At 46.1% G+C, this 22600-nt stretch overlaps 1 protein-coding gene across 1 annotated transcript in view; it reads left to right on the top strand.

Annotated features, from left to right (window-relative positions):
* LOC110508296 (dual specificity calcium/calmodulin-dependent 3',5'-cyclic nucleotide phosphodiesterase 1A-like) overlaps nt 1-22600 on the top strand; it is an 82362-nt gene that overhangs the window by 45611 nt on the left and 14151 nt on the right. Inside the window, exons 8-9 of the mRNA XM_090225644.1 lie at nt 2153-2253; nt 2790-2918. Of these exons, the coding sequence (XP_090081770.1) occupies nt 2153-2253; nt 2790-2918 (230 nt within the window). The remainder of the gene's footprint in view (nt 1-2152; nt 2254-2789; nt 2919-22600) is intronic.

Genomic DNA, 22600 nt, shown 5'->3' with positions numbered 1-22600 from the left:
CTGATTGAACAGGAGATTGATAGAACAGGATATTATGTCCAAATGACTGAGAGACTGATAGAACAGGAGATTGATAGAATGGGAGACTGATAGAACAGGAGACTGATAGAACGGGAGACTGATAGAACAGGAGACTGATAGAACAGGAGACTGATTGAACAGGTGAATGAGAGAAAAGGAGACCTATAGAACAGGAGACTGAGAGAACAGGAAATTAATAGAACGGGATAAAATGTTCAACTGACTAAGAGGCTGATAGAACAGGAGACTGATAGAACAGGAGACTGATAGAACAGGATGTAATGTTCAACTGGCTGAGAGTCTGATAGAACAGGAGACTGATATAACATGAGACTGATTGAACAGGAGATTGATAGAACAGGATATTATGTCCAAATGACTGAGAGACTGATAGAACAGGAGATTGATAGAATGGGAGACTGATAGAACAGGAGACTGATAGAACAGGAGACTGATTGATCAGGAGACTGATAGAACAGGAGACTGCTAGAACAGGAGACTGATAGAACAGGAGACTGAGAGAACAGGACACTAATAGAACAGGATAAAATGTTCAACTGACTAAGAGGCTGATAGAACAGGAGACTGATAGAACAGGAGACAGATAGAACAGGAGACCGATAAAACAGGAGACTGATAGAACAGGAGAATGATAGAACAGGAGACTGGCAGAACAGGAGACTGATAGAACAGGAGATTGATTGAACAGGAGACTGATTGAACAGGAGACTGATAGAACAGGAGACTGATAGAACTGGAGACTGATAGAGCAGGAGACTGATAGAACAGGAGACTGGCAGAACAGGAGACTGACAGAACAGGAGACTGATAGAACAGGAGACTGATAGAACAGGAGACTGATTGAATGGGAGACTGATAGAACAGAATGTAATGTTCAACTGGCTGAGAGACTGATAGAACAGGAGACTGATAGAACAGGAGACTGATAGAACGGGAGCCTGATAGAACAGGAGATTGATAAAACAGGATATTATGTCCAAATGACTGAGAGACTGATAGAACATGAGACTGATAGAAGAGGAGAATGATAGAACATGAGACTGATTGATCAGGAGACTGATTGAACAGGATATAATGTTCAACTGGCTGAGAGACTGATAGAACAGGAGACTGATTGAACAGGTGAATGAGAGAACAGGATAAAATGTTCAATTGACTAAGAGGCTGATAGAACAGGAGACTGATAGAACAGGAGACTGATAGAACAGGATGTAATGTTCAACTGGCTGAGAGACTGATTGAACAGGAGGCTGTTAGAACCGGAGACTGATAGAACAGGAGACTGATAGAACATGAGATTGATAGAACATGAGATTGATAGAGCAGGATATTATGTCCAACTGACTGAGAGACTGATAGAACAGGAGACTGATAGAACAGGAGACTGATAGAACAGGAGCCTGATAGATCAGTGGGCTGATGGAACAGGAGACTGGCAGAACAGGAGACTGATAGAACAGGAGACTGATAGAACAGGAGATTGATAGAATATGAGATTGATAGAACAGGATATTATGTCCAACTGACTGAGAGACTGATGGAACAGGAGACTGATAGAACAGGAGACTGATAGAACAGGAGACTGATAGAACAGGAGACTGATAGAACAGGAGACTGATAGATCAGGAGACTGATTGAACAGGAGACTGATAGAACAGGAGGCTGATAGAACAGGAGACTGGCAGAACAGGAGACTGATAGAACAGGAGACTGATAGAACAGGAGACTGATTGAACGGGAGAGTGATAGAACAGAATGTAATGTTCAACTGGCTGAGAGACTGATAGAACAGGAGACTGATTGAACAGGAGACTGATAGAACAGGAGACTGATAGAACAGAATGTAATGTTCAACTGGCTGAGAGACTCATATAACAGGAGACTGATAGAACAGGAGACTGATAGAACAGGAGATTTATAGAACAGGAGACTGATAGAACAGCATGTTTTGTTCAACTGGCTGAGAGACTCATATAACAGGAGACTGATAGAACAGGAGACTGATAGAACAGGATGTAATGTTCAACTGCTCCGTTTGTCATTTCCACACCCTCTTCTCCCTTCCTATTCTTTCTTTATGGTCTCGTTCTACGGTGTCTGTCGGACGCAGCATTGGTTGACAGAGCTAGAGATCTTTGCGATGATCTTTGCAGCAGCGGTTCATGACTACGAACACACTGGAACCACCAATAATTTCCACATCCAGACCAGGTAATATATTACTAATCTAACAGATCCAGACCAGGTAATAGATGACTGATCTAACAGATCCAGACCAGGTAATAGATTGCTGATCTAACAGATCCAGACCAGGTAATAGATTGCTGATCTAACAGATCCAGACCAGGTAATAGATGACTGATCTAACAGATCCAGACCAGGTAATAGATGACTGATCTAACAGATCCAGACCAGGTAATAGATGACTGATATAACAGATCCAGACCAGGTAATAGATGACTGATATAACAGATCCAGACCAGGTAATAGATTACTAATCTAACAGATCCAGACCAGGTAATAGATGACTGATCTAACAGATCCAGACCAGGTAATAGATGACTGATCTAACAGATCCAGACCAGGTAATAGATGACTGATATAACAGATCCAGGGTCCATTCCAGGTCTGAATAGGTACCTGATTAGAAAGAGACGATGAACCCCACACAGAGTTAAATATAATAGTAATTCAGTGTTTCTCAATGGAAGAATATATGTTAGGTGACACTATGAACGTGTCTCCAGATCAGACACAGCGATCCTGTACAACGACCAGTCTGTCCTCGAGAGCCACCATGTCAGCGCAGCATACCGCCTCCTACAGGACGATGATGAGATCAACATACTATACAACCTGTCTAAAGACGACTGGAGGTGAGACATTCTTAAAATGTAATAAATATGTCATAGGAGTAATATGAGTGTAATAACATGTAATAAAATGTCATAGTAATAACAGAAGTGTTGTAACATGTAATAACATATAATAGGCGTAATAGGAGTGTAATAACATGTAATAGGAGTGTAATAACATGTAATATTAGTAATAACATGTAATAACATGTAATATGAGCAATAGGAGTGTAATAACATGTAATATGGGTAATAGGAGTGTAATAACATGCAATAACATGTAATAGGAGTAATATGAGTGTAATAACATGTAATAAAATGTAATAGTAATAATAGGAGTGTTATAACATGTATTAACACGTAATAGGGGTAATATGAGTAATAAGATGTAATAACATGTAATATGGGTAATATGAGTGTAATAACATGTCATATGAGTAATAGGAGTGTAATAACATGTAACAGGAGCAATAGGAGTGTAATAACATGTAATATGAGTAATAGGAGTGTAATAACATGCAATAGCATGCAATAGGAGTAATAGGAGTGTAAGAGCATGTAATAACATGTAATAGGAGTAATATGAGTGTAATAACATGTGATAAGAGTAATAGCAGTGTAATAACATGTAATGGGGGTGTAATAACATGTAATAGGAGTAATAGGAGAGTAATAACATGTAATAACATGTAATATGAGTAATAAGGGTGTAATAACATGTAATATGAGTAATAGGAGTATAATAAAATGTAATAACATGTAATAGGAGAAATAGGAGTATAATAACATGTAATAACATGTAATATGAGTAATAGGAGTGTAATAACATGTAATAGGAGAAATAGGAGTGTAATAACATGTAATAGGAGTGTAATAACATGTAATAGGAGTAATTGGAGTGTAATGACATGTCATATGAGTAATGGGAGTGTAATAACATGTAATATGAGCAATAGGAGTGTAATAACATGTAATAGGAGTAATATGAGTGTAATAACATGTAATAGGAGTGTAATAACATGTTATCTCCATCCCTAACTATAACATTTTCCGCCAAGATATAACTGCCAAAGGGGGCGGTGTTGCAATCTACTGCAGAGTTCTGTCCTACTATCCAGGTCGGTAACCAAACAATTCAAGCTTCTACTTCTAAAAATTAACCTTTCCAGAAACAAGTCTCTCACCGTTGGCGCTTGCTATAGACCACCCTCTCCCCCCAGCTGTGCCCTCGACACCATATGTGAATTGATTGCCCCACCCCATCTATCTTCTGAGCTCGTGCGACTAGGTGACCTAAACTGGGACATGCTTAACACGGCCATCCTACAATTCTAAGCTTGATGCCCTCAATCTCACACAAATTATCAATGAACCTACCAGGTAATAACATCTTCCAAGTTTTATTTGTTGTGAAGGATATGCATGGCATACGTCCAATGAAATGCTTATTTGCAGGTTCCTTCTCGACAATGTCTGTATGTCTCCCCAGAGAGCTGAGGGGCCTGGTAGGAGAGATAGTTCTGGTTACAGACATGTCCTGCTCCTCTCTCTAACCCTAACCCGTCTGTCTGTCTGTCTGTCTGTCTGTCTGTCTGTCTGTCTGTCTGTCTGTCTGTCTGTCTGTCTGTCTGTAGAGTGCTGAGGGGCCTGGTGGTACAGATGGTTCTGGCTACAGACATGTCCTGCTCCTCTCTCTAACCCTAACCCGTCTGTCTGTCTGTCTGTCTGTCTGTCTGTCATTCTGTCTGTCTGTAGAGAGCTGAGGGGCCTGGTGGTACAGATGGTTCTGGCTACAGACATGTCCTGCCACTTCCAGCAGCTGAAACATATGAAGAACTTTCTCCAGCAACCGGAGGGGTGAGACTTAACAGCCTCCGGATCTTATGTACATCTATATCTCCTCCCCCATTCCTGCTGTCTCCTCTGTCACCACTGTCCTGATCCTCTATTAGTTCCTGTCCTCTCCTCTGTCCTGATCCTCTATTAGTTCCTGTCCTCTCCTCTGTCCTGATCCTCTATTAGTTCCTGTCCTCTCATCTGTCCTGATCCTCTATTAGTTCCTGTCCTCTCATCTGTCCTGATCCTCTATTAGTTCCTGTTCTCTCCTCTGTCCTGATCCTCTATTAGTTCCTGTCCTCTCATCTGTCCTGATCCTCTATTAGTTCCTGTTCTCTCCTCTGTCACCACTGTCCTGATCCTCTATTAGTTTATGTCCTCTCCTCTGTCTTGATCCTCTATTAGTTCCTGTTCTCTCCTCTGTCCTGATCCTCTATTAGTTCCTGTTCTCTCCTCTGTCACCACTGTCCTGATCCTCTATTAGTTCCTGTCCTGTCCTCTGTCATGATCCTCTAGTTCCTGTCCTCTCCTCTGTCCTGATCCTCTATCAGTTCCTGTTCCCTCCTCTGTCCTAATCTTCTATTAATTCCTGTCCTCTCCTCTGTCACCACTGTCACCACTGTCCTGATCCGCTATTAGTTCCTTTCCTCTCATCTGTCCTGATCCTGTATTAGTTCCTGTCCTCTCCTCTGTCCTGGTCCTCTATTAGTTCCTGTCCTCTCCTCTGTCCTGATCCTCTATTAGTTCCTATCCTCTCATCTGTCAGCACTGTCCTGATCCTCTATTAGTCCCTGTTCTCTCCTCTGTCACCACTGTCCTGAACCTCTATTAGTCCCTGTCCTCTCCACTGTCCTGATCCTCTATTAGTTCAGGTCCTCTCGTCTGTCCTGAACCTCTATTAGTTCCTGTTCTCTCCTCTGTCCTGATCCTCTATTAGTTCCTGTTACCTCCTCTGTCACCACTGTCCTGATCCTCTATTAGTTCCTGTCCCCTCCTCTGTCCTGATCCTCTATTAGTTCCTGTCCTCTCCTCTGTCCTGACCCTCTATTAGTTCCTGTCTTCTCCTCTGTCCTGACCCTCTATTAGTTCCTGTCCTCTCCTCTGTCCTGATCCTCTATTAGTTCCTGTTCTCTCCTCTGTCACCACTGTCCGGATCCTCTATTAGTTCCTGTCCTCTCCTCTGTCCTGATCCTCTATTAGTTCCTGTCCTCTCCTCTGTCCTGATCCTCTATTAGTTCCTGTCCTCTCCTCTGTCCTGATTCTCTATTAGTTCCTGTTCTCTACTCTGTCCTGATCCTCTTAGTTCCTGTCCTCTCATCTGTCCTGATCCTCTATTAGTTCCTGTTCTCTCCTCTGTCACCACTGTCCTGATCCTCTATTAGTTCCTGTCCTCTCCTCTGTCCTAATCCTCTATTAGTTCCTGTCCTCTCTTCTGTCCTGATCCTCTATTAGTTCCTGTTCTCTCCTCTGTCACCACTGTTCTAATCTTCTATTAATTCCTGTCCTCTCCTCTGTCACCACTGTCCTGATCCTCTATTAGTTCCTGTCCTCTTATCTCTCCTGATCCTCTATTAGTTCATGTCCTCTCCTCTGTCCTGATCCTCTATTAGTTCCTGTCCTCTCCTCTGTCAGCACTGTCCTGATCCTCTATTAGTTCCTGTCCTCTCCTCTGTCCTGATCCTGTATTAGTTCCTGTCCTCTCCTCTGTCCTGATCCTCTATTAGATCCTGTCCTCTCCTATGTCCTGATCCTCTAGTAGTTCCTGTTCTCTCCTCTGTCCTGATCCTCTATTAGTTCATATCCTCTCATCTGTCCTGATTCTCTATTAGTTCCTGTCCTCTCCTCTGTCCTGATCCTCTATTAGTTCCTGTCCTCTCCTCTGTCAGCACTGTCCTGATCCTCTATTAGTTCCTGTTCTCTCCTCTGTCCTGATCCTCTAATAGTTCCTGTCCTCTCATTTGTACTGATCCTCTATTAGTTCCTGTTCTCTCCTCTGTCACCACTGTCCTGATCCTCTATTCGTTCCTGTCCTCTCCTCTGTCAGCACTGTCCTGATCCTCTATTAGTTCCTGTTCTCTCCTCTGTCACCACTGTCCTGATCCTCTATTAGTTCCTGTCCTCTCATCTGTCCTGTTCCTCTATTAGTTCCTGTTCTCTCCTCTGTCACCACTGTCCTGATCCTCTATTAGTTCCTGTCCTCTCCACTGTCCTATCCTCTATTAGTTCCTGTCCTCTCGTCTGTCCTGAACCTCTATTAGTTCCTGTCCTCTCCTCTGTCCTGATCCTCTATTAGTTCCTGTCCTCTCCTCTGTCCTGATTCTCTATTAGTTCCTGTCCTCTCGTCTGTCCTGAACCTCTATTAGTTCCTGTCCTCTCCTCTGTCCTGAACCTCTATTAGTTCCTGTTCTCTTTTCTGTCCTGATCCTCTATTAGTTCCTGTCCTCTCCTCTGTCCTGATCCTCTATTAGTTCCTTTTCTCTCCTCTTTCACCACTGTCCTGATCCTCTATTAGTTCCTGTCCTCTCCTCTGTCCTGATCCTCTATTAGTTCCTGTCCTCTCCTCTGTCCTGATTCTCTATTAGTTCCTGTTCTCTACTCTGTCCTGATCCTCTATTCGTTCCTGTCCTCTCATCTGTCCTGATCCTCTATTAGTTCATGTTCTCTCCTCTGTCACCACTGTCCTGATCCTCTATTAGTTCCTGTCCTCTCCTCTGTCCTGATCCTCTATTAGTTCCTGTCCTCTCCTCTGTCACCACTGTCCTGATCCTCTATTAGTTCCTGTCCACTTATCTCTCCTGATCCTCTATTAGTTCCTGTCCTCTCCTCTGCCCTGATCCTCTATTAGTTCCTGTCCTCTCCTCTGTCAGCACTGTCCTGATCCTCTATTAGTTCCTGTGTTCTCCTCTGTCCTGATCCTGTATTAGTTCCTGTCCTCTCCTCTGTCCTGATCCTCTATTAGATCCTGTCCTCTCCTCTGTCCTGATCCTCTAGTAGTTCCTGTTCTCTCCTCTGTCCTGATCCTCTATTAGTTCCTATCCTCTCATCTGTCCTGATTCTCTATTAGTTCCTGTCCTCTCCTCTGTCCTGATCCTCTATTAGTTCCCGTCCTCTCCTCTGTCAGCACTGTCCTGCTCCTCTATTAGTTCCTGTTCTCTCCTCTGTCACCACTGTCCTGATTCTCTATTAGTTCCTGTCCTCTCCTCTGTCACCACTGTCCTGATCCTCTATTAGTTCCTATCCTCTCCACTGTCCTATCCTCTATTAGTTCCTGTCCTCTCCTCTGTCCTGATTCTCTATTAGTTCCTGTTCTCTACTCTGTCCTGATCCTCTATTCGTTCCTGTCCTCTCATCTGTCCTGATCCTCTATTAGTTCATGTTCTCTCCTCTGTCACCACTGTCCTGATCCTCTATTAGTTCCTGTCCTCTCCTCTGTCCTGATCCTCTATTAGTTCCTGTCTTCTCCTCTGTCACCACTGTCCTGATCCTCTATTAGTTCCTGTCCACTTATCTCTCCTGATCCTCTATTAGTTCCTGTCCTCTCCTCTGCCCTGATCCTCTATTAGTTCCTGTCCTCTCCTCTGTCAGCACTGTCCTGATCCTCTATTAGTTCCTGTGTTCTCCTCTGTACTGATCCTGTATTAGTTCCTGTCCTCTCCTCTGTCCTGATCCTCTATTAGATCCTGTCCTCTCCTCTGTCCTGATCCTCTAGTAGTTCCTGTTCTCTCCTCTGTCCTGATCCTCTATTAGTTCCTATCCTCTCATCTGTCCTGATTCTCTATTAGTTCCTGTCCTCTCCTCTGTCCTGATCCTCTATTAGTTCCCGTCCTCTCCTCTGTCAGCACTGTCCTGCTCCTCTATTAGTTCCTGTTCTCTCCTCTGTCACCACTGTCCTGATTCTCTATTAGTTCCTGTTCTCTCCTCTGTCACCACTGTCCTGATTCTCAATTAGTTCCTGTCCTCTCCTCTGTCCTGATCCTCTATTAGTTCCTGTCCTCTCCTCTGTCCTGATCCTCTATTAGTTCCTGTCCTCTCCTCTGTCCTGATCTTCTATTAGTTCATGTTCTCTCCTCTGTCACCACTGTCCTGATCCTCTATTAGTTCCTGTCCTCTCCTCTGTCCTGATCCTCTATTAGTTCCTGTCCTCTCCTCTGTCACCACTGTCCTGATCCTCTATTAGTTCCTGTCCACTTATCTCTCCTGATCCTCTATTAGTTCCTGTCCTCTCCTCTGCCCTGATCCTCTATTAGTTCCTGTCCTCTCCTCTGTCAGCACTGTCCTGATCCTCTATTAGTTCCTGTGTTCTCCTCTGTCCTGATCCTGTATTAGTTCCTGTCCTCTCCTCTGTCCTGATCCTCTATTAGATCCTGTCCTCTCCTCTGTCCTGATCCTCTAGTAGTTCCTGTTCTCTCCTCTGTCCTGATCCTCTATTAGTTCCTATCCTCTCATCTGTCCTGATTCTCTATTAGTTCCTGTCCTCTCCTCTGTCCTGATCCTCTATTAGTTCCCGTCCTCTCCTCTGTCAGCACTGTCCTGCTCCTCTATTAGTTCCTGTTCTCTCCTCTGTCACCACTGTCCTGATTCTCTATTAGTTCCTGTCCTCTCCTCTGTCACCACTGTCCTGATCCTCTATTAGTTCCTATCCTCTCCACTGTCCTATCCTCTATTAGTTCCTGTCCTCTCGTCTGTCCTGAACCTCTATTAGTTCCTGTTCTCTACTCTGTCCTGATCCTCTATTAGTTCCTGTCCTCTCCTCTGTTCTGATCCTCTATTAGTTCCTGTTCCCTCCTCTGTCACCACTGTCCCGAGCCTCTATTAGTTCCTGTTCCCTCCTCTGTCACCACTGTCCCGAGCCTCTATTAGTTCCTGTCCTCTCATCTGTCCTGATCCTCTATTAGTTCCTGTCCTCTCCTCTGTCCTGATCCTCTATTAGTTCCTGTCCTCTCCTCTGTCCTGATCCTCAATTAGTTCCTGTCCTCTCCTCTGTCCTGATCCTCTATTAGTTCCTGTCCTCTCCTCTGTCCTGATCCTCTATTAGTTCCTGTCCTCTCCTCTGTCCTGATCCTCAATTAGTTCCTGTCCTCTCCTCTGTCCTGATCCTCTATTAGTTCCTGTTCTCTCCTCTGTCCTGATCCTCTATTAGTTCCTGTCCTCTCCTCTGTCCTGATCCTCTATTAGTTCCTGTCCTCACCTCTGTCCTGATCCTCAATTAGTTCCTGTCCTCTCCTCTGACCTGATCCTCTATTAGTTCCTGTTCTCTCCTCTGTCCTGATCCTCTATTAGTTCCTGTCCTCTCCTCTGTCCTCATCCTCTATTAGTTCCTGTCCTCTCCTCTGTCCTAATCCTCTATTAGTTCCTGACCTCTCCTCTTTCAGCACTGTCTTGATCCTCGATTTGTTCCTGTCCTCTCCTCTGTCCTGAACCTCTATTCGTTCATGTCCTCTCCTCTGTCCTGATCCTCTATTAGTTCCTGTCCTCACCTCTGTCCTGATCCTCAATTAGTTCCTGTCCTCTCCTCTGACCTGATCCTCTATTAGTTCCTGTTCTCTCCTCTGTCCTGATCCTTTATTAGTTCCTGTCCTCTCCTTTGTCCTGATCTTCTATTAGTTCCTGTTCTCTCCTCTGTCCTGATCCTCTATTAGTTCCTGTCCTCTCGTCTGTCCTGAACCTCTATTAGTTCCTGTCCTCTCCTCTGTCCTGATTCTCTATTAGTTCCTGTTCTCTCCTCTGTCACCACTGTCCCGATCCTCTATTAGTTCCTGTTCTCTCCTCTGTCAGCACTGTCCTGATCCTCTATGAGTTCCTGTTCTCTCCTCTGTCACCACTGTCCTGATCCTCTATTAGTTCCTGTCCTCTCATCTGTCCTGATCCTCTATTAGTTCCTGTTCTCTCCTCTGTCACCACTGTCCTGATTCTCTATTAGTTCCTGTCCTCTCCTCTGTCACCACTGTCCTGATCCTCTATTAGTTCCTGTCCTCTCCACTGTCCTGATCCTCTATTAGTTCCTGTCCTCTCGTCTGTCCTGAACCTCTATTAGTTCCTGTCCTCTCCTCTGTCCTGATCCTCTATTAGTTCCTGTCCTCTCCTCTGTCCTGATCCTCTATTAGTCCCTGTCCTCTCGTCTGTCCTGAACCTCTATTAGTTCCTGTCCTCTCCTCTGTCCTGAACCTCTATTAGTTCCTGTTCTCTACTCTGTCCTGATCCTCTCTTATTTCCTGTCCTCTCCTCTGTTCTGATCCTCTATTAGTTCCTGTTCTCTCCTCTGTCAGCACTGTCCTGATCCTCTATTAGTTCCTGTCCTCTCATCTGTCCTGATCCTCTATTAGTTCCTGTGTTCTCCTCTGTCCTGATCCTGTATTAGTTCCTGTCCTCTCCTCTGTCCTGATCCTCTATTAGATCCTGTCCTCTCCTCTGTCCTGATCCTCTAGTAGTTCCTGTTCTCTCCTCTGTCCTGATCCTCTATTAGTTCCTATCCTCTCATCTGTCCTGATTCTCTATTAGTTCCTGTCCTCTCCTCTGTCCTGATCCTCTATTAGTTCCCGTCCTCTCCTCTGTCAGCACTGTCCTGCTCCTCTATTAGTTCCTGTTCTCTCCTCTGTCACCACTGTTCTGATTCTCTATTAGTTCCTGTCCTCTCCTCTGTCACCACTGTCCTGATCCTCTATTAGTTCCTATCCTCTCCACTGTCCTATCCTCTATTAGTTCCTGTCCTCTCGTCTGTCCTGAACCTCTATTAGTTCCTGTTCTCTACTCTGTCCTGATCCTCTATTAGTTCCTGTCCTCTCCTCTGTTCTGATCCTCTATTAGTTCCTGTTCCCTCCTCTGTCACCACTGTCCCGATCCTCTATTAGTTCCTGTCCTCTCATCTGTCCTGATCCTCTATTAGTTCCTGTCCTCTCCTCTGTCCTGATCCTCTATTAGTTCCTGTCCTCTCCTCTGTCCTGATCCTCAATTAGTTCCTGTCCTCTCCTCTGTCCTGATCCTCTATTAGTTCCTGTCCTCTCCTCTGTCCTGATCCTCTATTAGTTCCTGTCCTCTCCTCTGTCCTGATCCTCAATTAGTTCCTGTCCTCTCCTCTGTCCTGATCCTCTATTAGTTCCTGTTCTCTCCTCTGTCCTGATCCTCTATTAGTTCCTGTCCTCTCCTCTGTCCTGATCCTCTATTAGTTCCTGTCCTCACCTCTGTCCTGATCCTCAATTAGTTCCTGTCCTCTCCTCTGACCTGATCCTCTATTAGTTCCTGTTCTCTCCTCTGTCCTGATCCTCTATTAGTTCCTGTCCTCTCCTCTGTCCTCATCCTCTATTAGTTCCTGTCCTCTCCTCTGTCCTAATCCTCTATTAGTTCCTGACCTCTCCTCTTTCAGCACTGTCTTGATCCTCTATTTGTTCCTGTCCTCTCCTCTGTCCTGAACCTCTATTCGTTCATGTCCTCTCCTCTGTCCTGATCCTCTATTAGTTCCTGTCCTCACCTCTGTCCTGATCCTCAATTAGTTCCTGTCCTCTCCTCTGACCTGATCCTCTATTAGTTCCTGTTCTCTCCTCTGTCCTGATCCTTTATTAGTTCCTGTCCTCTCCTTTGTCCTGATCTTCTATTAGTTCCTGTTCTCTCCTCTGTCCTGATCCTCTATTAGTTCCTGTCCTCTCGTCTGTCCTGAACCTCTATTAGTTCCTGTCCTCTCCTCTGTCCTGATTCTCTATTAGTTCCTGTTCTCTCCTCTGTCACCACTGTCCCGATCCTCTATTAGTTCCTGTTCTCTCCTCTGTCAGCACTGTCCTGATCCTCTATGAGTTCCTGTTCTCTCCTCTGTCACCACTGTCCTGATCCTCTATTAGTTCCTGTCCTCTCATCTGTCCTGATCCTCTATTAGTTCCTGTTCTCTCCTCTGTCACCACTGTCCTGATTCTCTATTAGTTCCTGTCCTCTCCTCTGTCACCACTGTCCTGATCCTCTATTAGTTCCTGTCCTCTCCACTGTCCTGATCCTCTATTAGTTCCTGTCCTCTCGTCTGTCCTGAACCTCTATTAGTTCCTGTCCTCTCCTCTGTCCTGATCCTCTATTAGTTCCTGTCCTCTCCTCTGTCCTGATCCTCTATTAGTCCCTGTCCTCTCGTCTGTCCTGAACCTCTATTAGTTCCTGTCCTCTCCTCTGTCCTGAACCTCTATTAGTTCCTGTTCTCTACTCTGTCCTGATCCTCTCTTATTTCCTGTCCTCTCCTCTGTTCTGATCCTCTATTAGTTCCTGTTCCCTCCTCTGTCAGCACTGTCCTGATCCTCTATTAGTTCCTGTCCTCTCATCTGTCCTGATCCTCTATTAGTTCCTGTCCTCTCCTCTGTCCTGATCCCCTATTAGTTCCTGTCCTCTCCTCTGTCCTGATCCTCTATTAGTTCCTGTCCTCTCCTCTGTCCTGATCCTCTATTAGTTCCTGTTCTCTCCTCTGTCCTGATCCTCTATTAGTTCCTGTCCTCTCCTCTGTTCTGATCCTCTATTAGTTCCTGACCTCTCCTCTTTCAGCACTGTCCTGATCCTCTATTAGTTCCTGTCCTCTCCTCTGTCCTGAACCTCTATTAGTTCCTGTTCTCTCCTCTGTCCTGATCCTCTATTAGTTCCTGTCCTCTCCTCTGTTCTGATCCTCTATTAGTTCCTGACCTCTCCTCTGTCAGCACTGTCCTGATCCTCTATTAGTTCCTGTCCTCTCCTCTGCCACCACTGTCCTGATCCTCTATTAGTTCCTGTCCTCTCCTCTGTCACCACTGTCCTGATTCTCTATTAGTTCCTGTTCTCTCCTCTGTCTCCACTGTCCTGATCCTCTATTATTTCCTGTCCTCTCCTCTGTCCTGATCCTCTAATAGTTCCTGCCCTCTCCTCTGTCCTGATCCTCTATTATTTCCTGTCCTCTCCTCTGTCCTGATCCTCTATTAGTTCCTGTCCTCTCCTCTGTCCTGATCCTCTATTAGTTACTGTCCTCTCCTCTGTCCTGATCCCCTATTAGTTCCTGTCCTCTCCTCTGTCCTGATCCTCTATTAGTTCCTGTCCTCTCCTCTGTCCTGATCCTCTATTAGTTCCTGTCCTCTCCTCTGTCCTGATCCTCTATTAGTTCCTGTTCTCTCCTCTGTCCTGATCCTCTATTAGTTCCTGTCCTCTCCTCTGTTCTGATCCTCTATTAGTTCCTGTCCTCTCCTCTGTCCTGATCCCCTATTAGTTCCTGCCCTCTCCTCTGTCCTGATCCTCTATTAGTTCCTGTCCTCTCCTCTGTCCTGATCCTCTATTAGTTCCTGTTCTCTCCTCTGCCCTGATCCTCTATTAGTTCCTGTCCTCTCCTCTGTCCTGTTTCTCTATTAGTTCCTCTCCTCTGTCACCACTGTCCTCTCCTCTATTAGTTCCTGTCCTCTCCTCTGTCCTGATCCTCTATTAGTTCCTGTCCTCTCCTCTGTCCTGATCCTCTATTAGTTCCTGTCCTCTCCTCTGTCCTGAACCTCTATTCGTTCCTGTCCTCTCATCTGTCCTGATCCTCTATTAGTTCCTGTCCTCTCATCTGTCCTGATCCTCTATTAGTTCCTGTTCTCTCCTCTGTCCTGATCCTCTATTAGTTCCTGTCCTCTCATTTGTCCTGATCCTCTATTAGTTCCTGTCCTCCACTCTGTCACCACTGTCCTGATCCTCTATTAGTTCCTGTCCTCTCGTCTGTCCTGATCCTCTATTAGTTCCTGTTCTCTCCGCTGTCCTGATCCTCTATTAGTTCCTGTCCTCTCCTCTGTCCTGACCCTCTATTAGTTCCTGTTCTCTGCTCTGCCCTGATCCTCTATTAGTTCCTGTCCTCTACTCTGTCAGCACTGTCCTGATCCTCTATTAGTTCCTGTTCTCTGCTCTGCCCTGATCCTCTATTAGTTCATGTCCTCTACTCTGTCAGCACTGTCCTGATCCTCTATTAGTTTCTGTCCTCTCCTCTGTCCTGATCCTCTATTAGTTCCTCTCCTCTGTCACCACTGTCCTGATCCTCTATTAGTTCCTGTCCTCTCCTCTGTCCTGATCCTCTATTAGTTCCTGTACTCTCCTCTGTCCTGATCCTCTATTAGTTCCTGTCCTCTCCTCTGTCCTGAACCTCTATTCGTTCCTGTCCTCTCATCTGTCCTGATCCTCTATTAGTTCATGTTCTCTCCTCTGTCCTGATCCTCTATTAGTTCCTGTCCTCTCCTCTGTCCTGAACCTCTATTCGTTCCTGTCCTCTCATCTGTCCTGATCCTCTATTAGTTCCTGTCCTCTCCTCTGTCCTGATCCTCTATTAGTTCCTGTCCTCTCCTCTGTCCTGATCCTCTATTAGTTCCTGTCCTCTCCTCTGTTCTGATCCTCTATTAGTTCCTGTTCCCTCCTCTGTCACCACTGTCCCGATCCTCTATTAGTTCCTGTCCTCTCATCTGTCCTGATCCTCTATTAGTTCCTGTCCTCTCCTCTGTCCTGATCCCCTATTAGTTCCTGTCCTCTCCTCTGTCCTGATCCTCTATTAGTTCCTGTCCTCTCCTCTGTCCTGATCCTCTATTAGTTCCTGTTCTCTCCTCTGTCCTGATCCTCTATTAGTTCCTGTCCTCTCCTCTGTTCTGATCCTCTATTAGTTCCTGACCTCTCCTCTTTCAGCACTGTCCTGATCCTCTATTAGTTCCTGTCCTCTCCTCTGTCCTGAACCTCTATTAGTTCCTGTTCTCTCCTCTGTCCTGATCCTCTATTAGTTCCTGTCCTCTCCTCTGTTCTGATCCTCTATTAGTTCCTGACCTCTCCTCTGTCAGCACTGTCCTGATCCTCTATTAGTTCCTGTCCTCTCCTCTGCCACCACTGTCCTGATCCTCTATTAGTTCCTGTCCTCTCCTCTGTCACCACTGTCCTGATTCTCTATTAGTTCCTGTTCTCTCCTCTGTCACCACTGTCCTGATCCTCTATTATTTCCTGTCCTCTCCTCTGTCCTGATCCTCTAATAGTTCCTGCCCTCTCCTCTGTCCTGATCCTCTATTATTTCCTGTCCTCTCCTCTGTCCTGATCCTCTATTAGTTCCTGTCCTCTCCTCTGTCCTGATCCTCTATTAGTTACTGTCCTCTCCTCTGTCCTGATCCCCTATTAGTTCCTGTCCTCTCCTCTGTCCTGATCCTCTATTAGTTCCTGTCCTCTCCTCTGTCCTGATCCTCTATTAGTTCCTGTCCTCTCCTCTGTCCTGATCCTCTATTAGTTCCTGTTCTCTCCTCTGTCCTGATCCTCTATTAGTTCCTGTCCTCTCCTCTGTTCTGATCCTCTATTAGTTCCTGTCCTCTCCTCTGTCCTGATCCCCTATTAGTTCCTGCCCTCTCCTCTGTCCTGATCCTCTATTAGTTCCTGTCCTCTCCTCTGTCCTGATCCTCTATTAGTTCCTGTTCTCTCCTCTGTCCTGATCCTCTATTAGTTCCTGTCCTCTCCTCTGTCCTGATCCTCTATTAGTTCCTCTCCTCTGTCACCACTGTCCTCTCCTCTATTAGTTCCTGTCCTCTCCTCTGTCCTGATCCTCTATTAGTTCCTGTCCTCTCCTCTGTCCTGATCCTCTATTAGTTCCTGTCCTCTCCTCTGTCCTGAACCTCTATTCGTTCCTGTCCTCTCATCTGTCCTGATCCTCTATTAGTTCCTGTCCTCTCATCTGTCCTGATCCTCTATTAGTTCCTGTTCTCTCCTCTGTCCTGATCCTCTATTAGTTCCTGTCCTCTCATTTGTCCTGATCCTCTATTAGTTCCTGTCCTCCACTCTGTCACCACTGTCCTGATCCTCTATTAGTTCCTGTCCTCTCGTCTGTCCTGATCCTCTATTAGTTCCTGTTCTCTCCTCTGTCCTGATTCTCTATTAGTTCCTGTCCTCTCCTCTGTCCTGACCCTCTATTAGTTCCTGTTCTCTGCTCTGCCCTGATCCTCTATTAGTTCCTGTCCTCTACTCTGTCAGCACTGTCCTGATCCTCTATTAGTTCCTGTTCTCTGCTCTGCCCTGATCCTCTATTAGTTCATGTCCTCTACTCTGTCAGCACTGTCCTGATCCTCTATTAGTTTCTGTCCTCTCCTCTGTCCTGATCCTCTATTAGTTCCTCTCCTCTGTCACCACTGTCCTGATCCTCTATTAGTTCCTGTCCTCTCCTCTGTCCTGATCCTCTATTAGTTCCTGTACTCTCCTCTGTCCTGATCCTCTATTAGTTCCTGTCCTCTCCTCTGTCCTGAACCTCTATTCGTTCCTGTCCTCTCATCTGTCCTGATCCTCTATTAGTTCATGTTCTCTCCTCTGTCCTGATCCTCTATTAGTTCCTGTCCTCTCCTCTGTCCTGAACCTCTATTCGTTCCTGTCCTCTCATCTGTCCCGATCCTCTATTAGTTCCTGTTCTCTCCTCTGTCCTGATCCTCTATTAGTTCCTGTCCTCTCCTCTGTCCTGATCCTCTATTAGTTCCTCTCCTCTGTCACCACTGTCCTGATCATCTATTAGTTCCTGTCCTCTCCTCTGTCCTGATCCTCTATTAGTTCCTGTTCTCTCCTCTGTCCTGATTCTCTATTAGTTTCTGTCCTCTCCTTTGTCCTGATCCTCTATTAGTTCCTGTCCTCCACTCTGTCACCACTGTCCTGATCCTCTATTAGTTTCTGTCCTCTCCTCTGTCCTGATCCTCTATTAGTTCCTGTTCTCTCCTCTGTCCTGATCCTCTATTAGTTCCTGTCCTCTCCTCTGTCCTGATCCTCTATTAGTTCCTCTCCTCTGTCACCACTGTCCTGAGCCTCTATTAGTTCCTGTCCTCTCCTCTGTCCTGATTCTCTATTAGTTCCTGTACTCTCCTCTGTCCTGATCCTCTATTAGTTCCTGTCCTCTCCTCTGTCCTGAACCTCTATTCGTTCCTGTCCTCCAATCTGTCCCGATCCTCTATTAGTTCCTGTTCTCTCCTCTGTCCTGATTCTCTATTAGTTCCTGTCCTCTCCCTTGTCCTGATCCTCTATTAGTTCCTGTCCTCCCCTCTGTCACCACTGTCCTGATCCTCTATTAGTTCCTGTCCTCTCCTCTGTCCTGATCCTCTATTAGTTCCTGTCTTCTCCTTTTTCCTGATCCTCTATTAGTTCCTGTCTTCTCATCTCTCCTGATCCTCTATTAGTTCCTGTCCTCTCCTCTGTCCTGGTCCTCTATTAGTTCCTGTCCTCTCATCTGTCCTGATCCTCTACTAGTTCCTGTCCTCTCATCTGTCCTGATCCTCTATTAGTTCCTGTCCTCTCATCTCTCCTGATCCTCTATTAGTTCCTGTCCTCTCCTCTGTCAGCACTGTCCTGATCCTCTATTAGTTCCTGTCCTCTCCTCTGTCACCACTGTCCTGAGCCTCTATTAGTTCCTCTCCTCTCCTCTGTCACAACTGTCCTGATCCTCTATGAGTTCCTGTTCTCTCCTCTGTCACCACTGTCCTGATCCTCTATTAGTTCCTGTCCTCTCCTCTGTCACCACTGTCCTGATCCTCTATTAGTTCCTGTCCTCTCCTCTGTCCTGATCCTCTATTAGTTCCTGCCCTCTCCTCTGTCCTGAACCTCTATTAGTTCCTGTCCTCTCATCTGTCCTGATCCTCTATTAGTTCCTGTCCTCTCCTCTGTCCTGATCCTCTATTAGTTCCTGTCCTCTCCTCTGTCCTGATCCTCTATTAGTTCCTGTCCTGTCATCTGTCCTGATCCTCTATTAGTTCCTGTTCTCTCCTCTGTCACCACTGTCCTGATCCTCTATTAGTTCCTGTCCTCTGCTCTGCCCTGATCCTATATTAGTTCCTGTCCTCTACTCTGTCAGCACTGTCCTCTCCTCTATTAGTTCCTGTTCTCTGCTCTGCCCTGTTCCTCTATTAGTTCCTGTCCTCTACTCTGTCAGCACTGTCCTGATCCTCTATTAGTTCCTGTCCTCTCCTCTGTCATGATCTACTATTAGTTCCTGTCCTTTCCTCTGTCCTGATCCTCTATTAGTTCCTCTCCTCTGTCACCACTGTCCTGATCCTCTATTAGTTCCTGTCCTCTCCTCTGTCCTGATCCTCTATTAGTTCCTGTCCTCTCCTCTGTCCTGATCCTCTATTAGTTCCTGTCCTCTCCTCTGTCCTGAACCTCTATTCGTTCCTGTCCTCTCATCTGTCCTGATCCTCTATTAGTTCCTGTCCTCTCATCTGTCCTGATCCTCTATTAGTTCCTGTCCTCTCATCTGTCACAACTGTCCTGATCCTCTATGAGTTCCTGTTCTCTCCTCTGTCACCACTGTCCTGATCCTCTATTAGTTCCTGTCCTCTCCTCTGTGACCACTGTCCTGATCCTCTATTAGTTCCTGTCCTCTCCTCTGTCCTGATCCTCTATTAGTTCCTGCCCTCTCCTCTGTCCTGATCCTCTATTAGTTCCTGTCCTCTCATCTGTCCTGATCCTCTATTAGTTCCTGTCCTCTCCTCTGTCCTGATCCTCTATTAGTTCCTGTCCTCTCCTCTGTCCTGATCCTCTATTAGTTCCTGTCCTGTCATCTGTCCTGATCCTCTATTAGTTCCTGTTCTCTCCTCTGTCACCACTGTCCTGATCCTCTATTAGTTCCTGTCCTCTGCTCTGCCCTGATCCTATATTAGTTCCTGTCCTCTACTCTGTCAGCACTGTCCTCTCCTCTATTAGTTCCTGTTCTCTGCTCTGCCCTGTTCCTCTATTAGTTCCTGTCCTCTACTCTGTCAGCACTGTCCTGATCCTCTATTAGTTCCTGTCCTCTCCTCTGTCATGATCTACTATTAGTTCCTGTCCTTTCCTCTGTCCTGATCCTCTATTAGTTCCTCTCCTCTGTCACCACTGTCCTGATCCTCTATTAGTTCCTGTCCTCTCCTCTGTCCTGATCCTCTATTAGTTCCTGTCCTCTCCTCTGTCCTGATCCTCTATTAGTTCCTGTCCTCTCCTCTGTCCTGAACCTCTATTCGTTCCTGTCCTCTCATCTGTCCTGATCCTCTATTAGTTCCTGTCCTCTCCTCTGTCCTGATCCTCTATTAGTTCCTGTCCTCTCCTCTGTCCTGAACCTCTATTCGTTCCTGTCCTCTCATCTGTCCTGATCCTCTATTAGTTCCTGTTCTCTCCTCTGTCCTGATCCTCTATTAGTTCCTGTCCTCTCCTCTGTCCTGAACCTCTATTCGTTCGTATCCTCTCATCTGTCCTGATCCTCTATTAGTTCTTGTTCTCTCCTCTGTCCTGATTCTCTATTAGTTCATGTCCTCTCCTTTGTCCTGATCCTCTATTAGTTCCTGTCCTCCACTCTGTCACCACTGTCCTGATCCTCTATTAGTTCCTGTCCTCTCGTCTGTCCTGATCCTCTATTAGTTCCTGTTCTCTCCTCTGTCCTGAACCTCTATTAGTTCCTGTCCTCTCCTCTGTCCTGACCCTCTATTAGTTCCTGTTCTCTGCTCTGCCCTGATCCTCTATTAGTTCCTGTCCTCTACTCTGTCAGCACTGTCCTGATCCTCTATTAGTTCCTGTTCTCTGCTCTGCCCTGATCCTCTATTAGTTCCTGTCCTCTACTCTGTCAGCACTGTCCTGATCCTCTATTAGTTTCTGTCCTCTCTTCTGTCCTGATCCTCTATTAGTTCCTCTCCTCTGTCACCACTGTCCTGATCCTCTATTAGTTCCTGTCCTCTCCTCTGTCCTGATCCTCTATTAGTTCCTGTACTCTCCTCTGTCCTGATCCTCTATTAGTTCCTGTCCTCTCCTCTGTCCTGAACCTCTATTCGTTCCTGTCCTCTCATCTGTCCTGATCCTCTATTAGTTCCTGTTCTCTCCTCTGTCCTGATCCTCTATTAGTTCCTGTCCTCTCATCTGTCCTGATCCTCTATTAGTTCCTGTCCTCTCATCTGTCCTGATCCTCTATTAGTTCCTGTCCTCTCATCTATCCTGATCCTCTATTAGTTCCTGTCCTCTCCTCTGTCAGCACTGTCCTGATCCTCTATTAGTTCCTGTCCTCTCCTCTGTCACCACTGTCCTGATCCTCTATTAGTTCCTCTCCTCTCCTCTGTCACAACTGTCCTGATCCTCTATGAGTTCCTGTTCTCTCCTCTGTCACCACTGTCCTGATCCTCTATTAGTTCCTGTCCTCTCCTCTGTCACCACTGTCCTGATCCTCTATTAGTTCCTGTCCTCTCCTCTGTCCTGATCCTCTATTAGTTCCTGCCCTCTCCTCTGTCCTGAACCTCTATTAGTTCCTGTCCTCTCATCTGTCCTGATCCTCTATTAGTTCCTGTCCTCTCCTCTGTCCTGATCCTCTATTAGTTCCTGTCCTCTCCTCTGTCCTGATCCTCTATTAGTTCCTGTCCTGTCATCTGTCCTGATCCTCTATTAGTTCCTGTCCTCTCCTCTGTCACCACTGTCCTGATCCTCTATTAGTTCCTGTCCTCTCCTCTGTCCTGACCCTCTATTAGTTCCTGTTCTCTGCTCTGCCCTGATCCTCTATTAGTTCCTGTCCTCTACTCTGTCAGCACTGTCCTGATCCTCTATTAGTTCCTGTTCTCTGCTCTGCCCTGATCCTCTATTAGTTCCTGTCCTCTACTCTGTCAGCACTGTCCTGATCCTCTATTAGTTTCTGTCCTCTCTTCTGTCCTGATCCTCTATTAGTTCCTCTCCTCTGTCACCACTGTCCTGATCCTCTATTAGTTCCTGTCCTCTCCTCTGTCCTGATCCTCTATTAGTTCCTGTACTCTCCTCTGTCCTGATCCTCTATTAGTTCCTGTCCTCTCCTCTGTCCTGAACCTCTATTCGTTCCTGTCCTCGCATCTGTCCTGATCCTCTATTAGTTCCTGTTCTCTCCTCTGTCCTGATCCTCTATTAATTCCTGTCCTCTCCTCTGTCCTGATCCTCTATTAGTTCCTCTCCTCTGTCACCACTGTCCTGATCCTCTATTAGTTCCTGTCCTCTCCTCTGTCCTGATCCTCTATTAGTTCCTGTCCTCTCCTCTGTCCTGATCCTCTATTAGTTCCTGTCCTCTCCTCTGTCCTGAACCTCTATTCGTTCCTGTCCTCTCATCTGTCCTGATCCTCTATTAGTTCCTGTCCTCTCATCTGTCCTGATCCTCTATTAGTTCCTGTCCTCTCATCTGTCACAACTGTCCTGATCCTCTATGAGTTCCTGTTCTCTCCTCTGTCACCACTGTCCTGATCCTCTATTAGTTCCTGTCCTCTCCTCTGTGACCACTGTCCTGATCCTCTATTAGTTCCTGTCCTCTCCTCTGTCCTGATCCTCTATTAGTTCCTGCCCTCTCCTCTGTCCTGATCCTCTATTAGTTCCTGTCCTCTCATCTGTCCTGATCCTCTATTAGTTCCTGTCCTCTCCTCTGTCCTGATCCTCTATTAGTTCCTGTCCTCTCCTCTGTCCTGATCCTCTATTAGTTCCTGTCCTGTCATCTGTCCTGATCCTCTATTAGTTCCTGTTCTCTCCTCTGTCACCACTGTCCTGATCCTCTATTAGTTCCTGTCCTCTGCTCTGCCCTGATCCTATATTAGTTCCTGTCCTCTACTCTGTCAGCACTGTCCTCTCCTCTATTAGTTCCTGTTCTCTGCTCTGCCCTGTTCCTCTATTAGTTCCTGTCCTCTACTCTGTCAGCACTGTCCTGATCCTCTATTAGTTCCTGTCCTCTCCTCTGTCATGATCTACTATTAGTTCCTGTCCTTTCCTCTGTCCTGATCCTCTATTAGTTCCTCTCCTCTGTCACCACTGTCCTGGTCCTCTATTAGTTCCTGTCCTCTCCTCTGTCCTGATCCTCTATTAGTTCCTGTCCTCTCCTCTGTCCTGATCCTCTATTAGTTCCTGTCCTCTCCTCTGTCCTGAACCTCTATTCGTTCCTGTCCTCTCATCTGTCCTGATCCTCTATT

This window comes from Oncorhynchus mykiss, chromosome 28, assembly GCF_057628025.1.
Source record: "Oncorhynchus mykiss isolate SJ-2025 chromosome 28, ASM5762802v1, whole genome shotgun sequence".
In the NCBI taxonomy this organism is placed as follows: Eukaryota; Metazoa; Chordata; class Actinopteri; order Salmoniformes; family Salmonidae; genus Oncorhynchus; species Oncorhynchus mykiss.
Note: the sequence above shows the minus strand (reverse complement) of the source record. Positions and strands in the feature narration are given on the sequence as shown.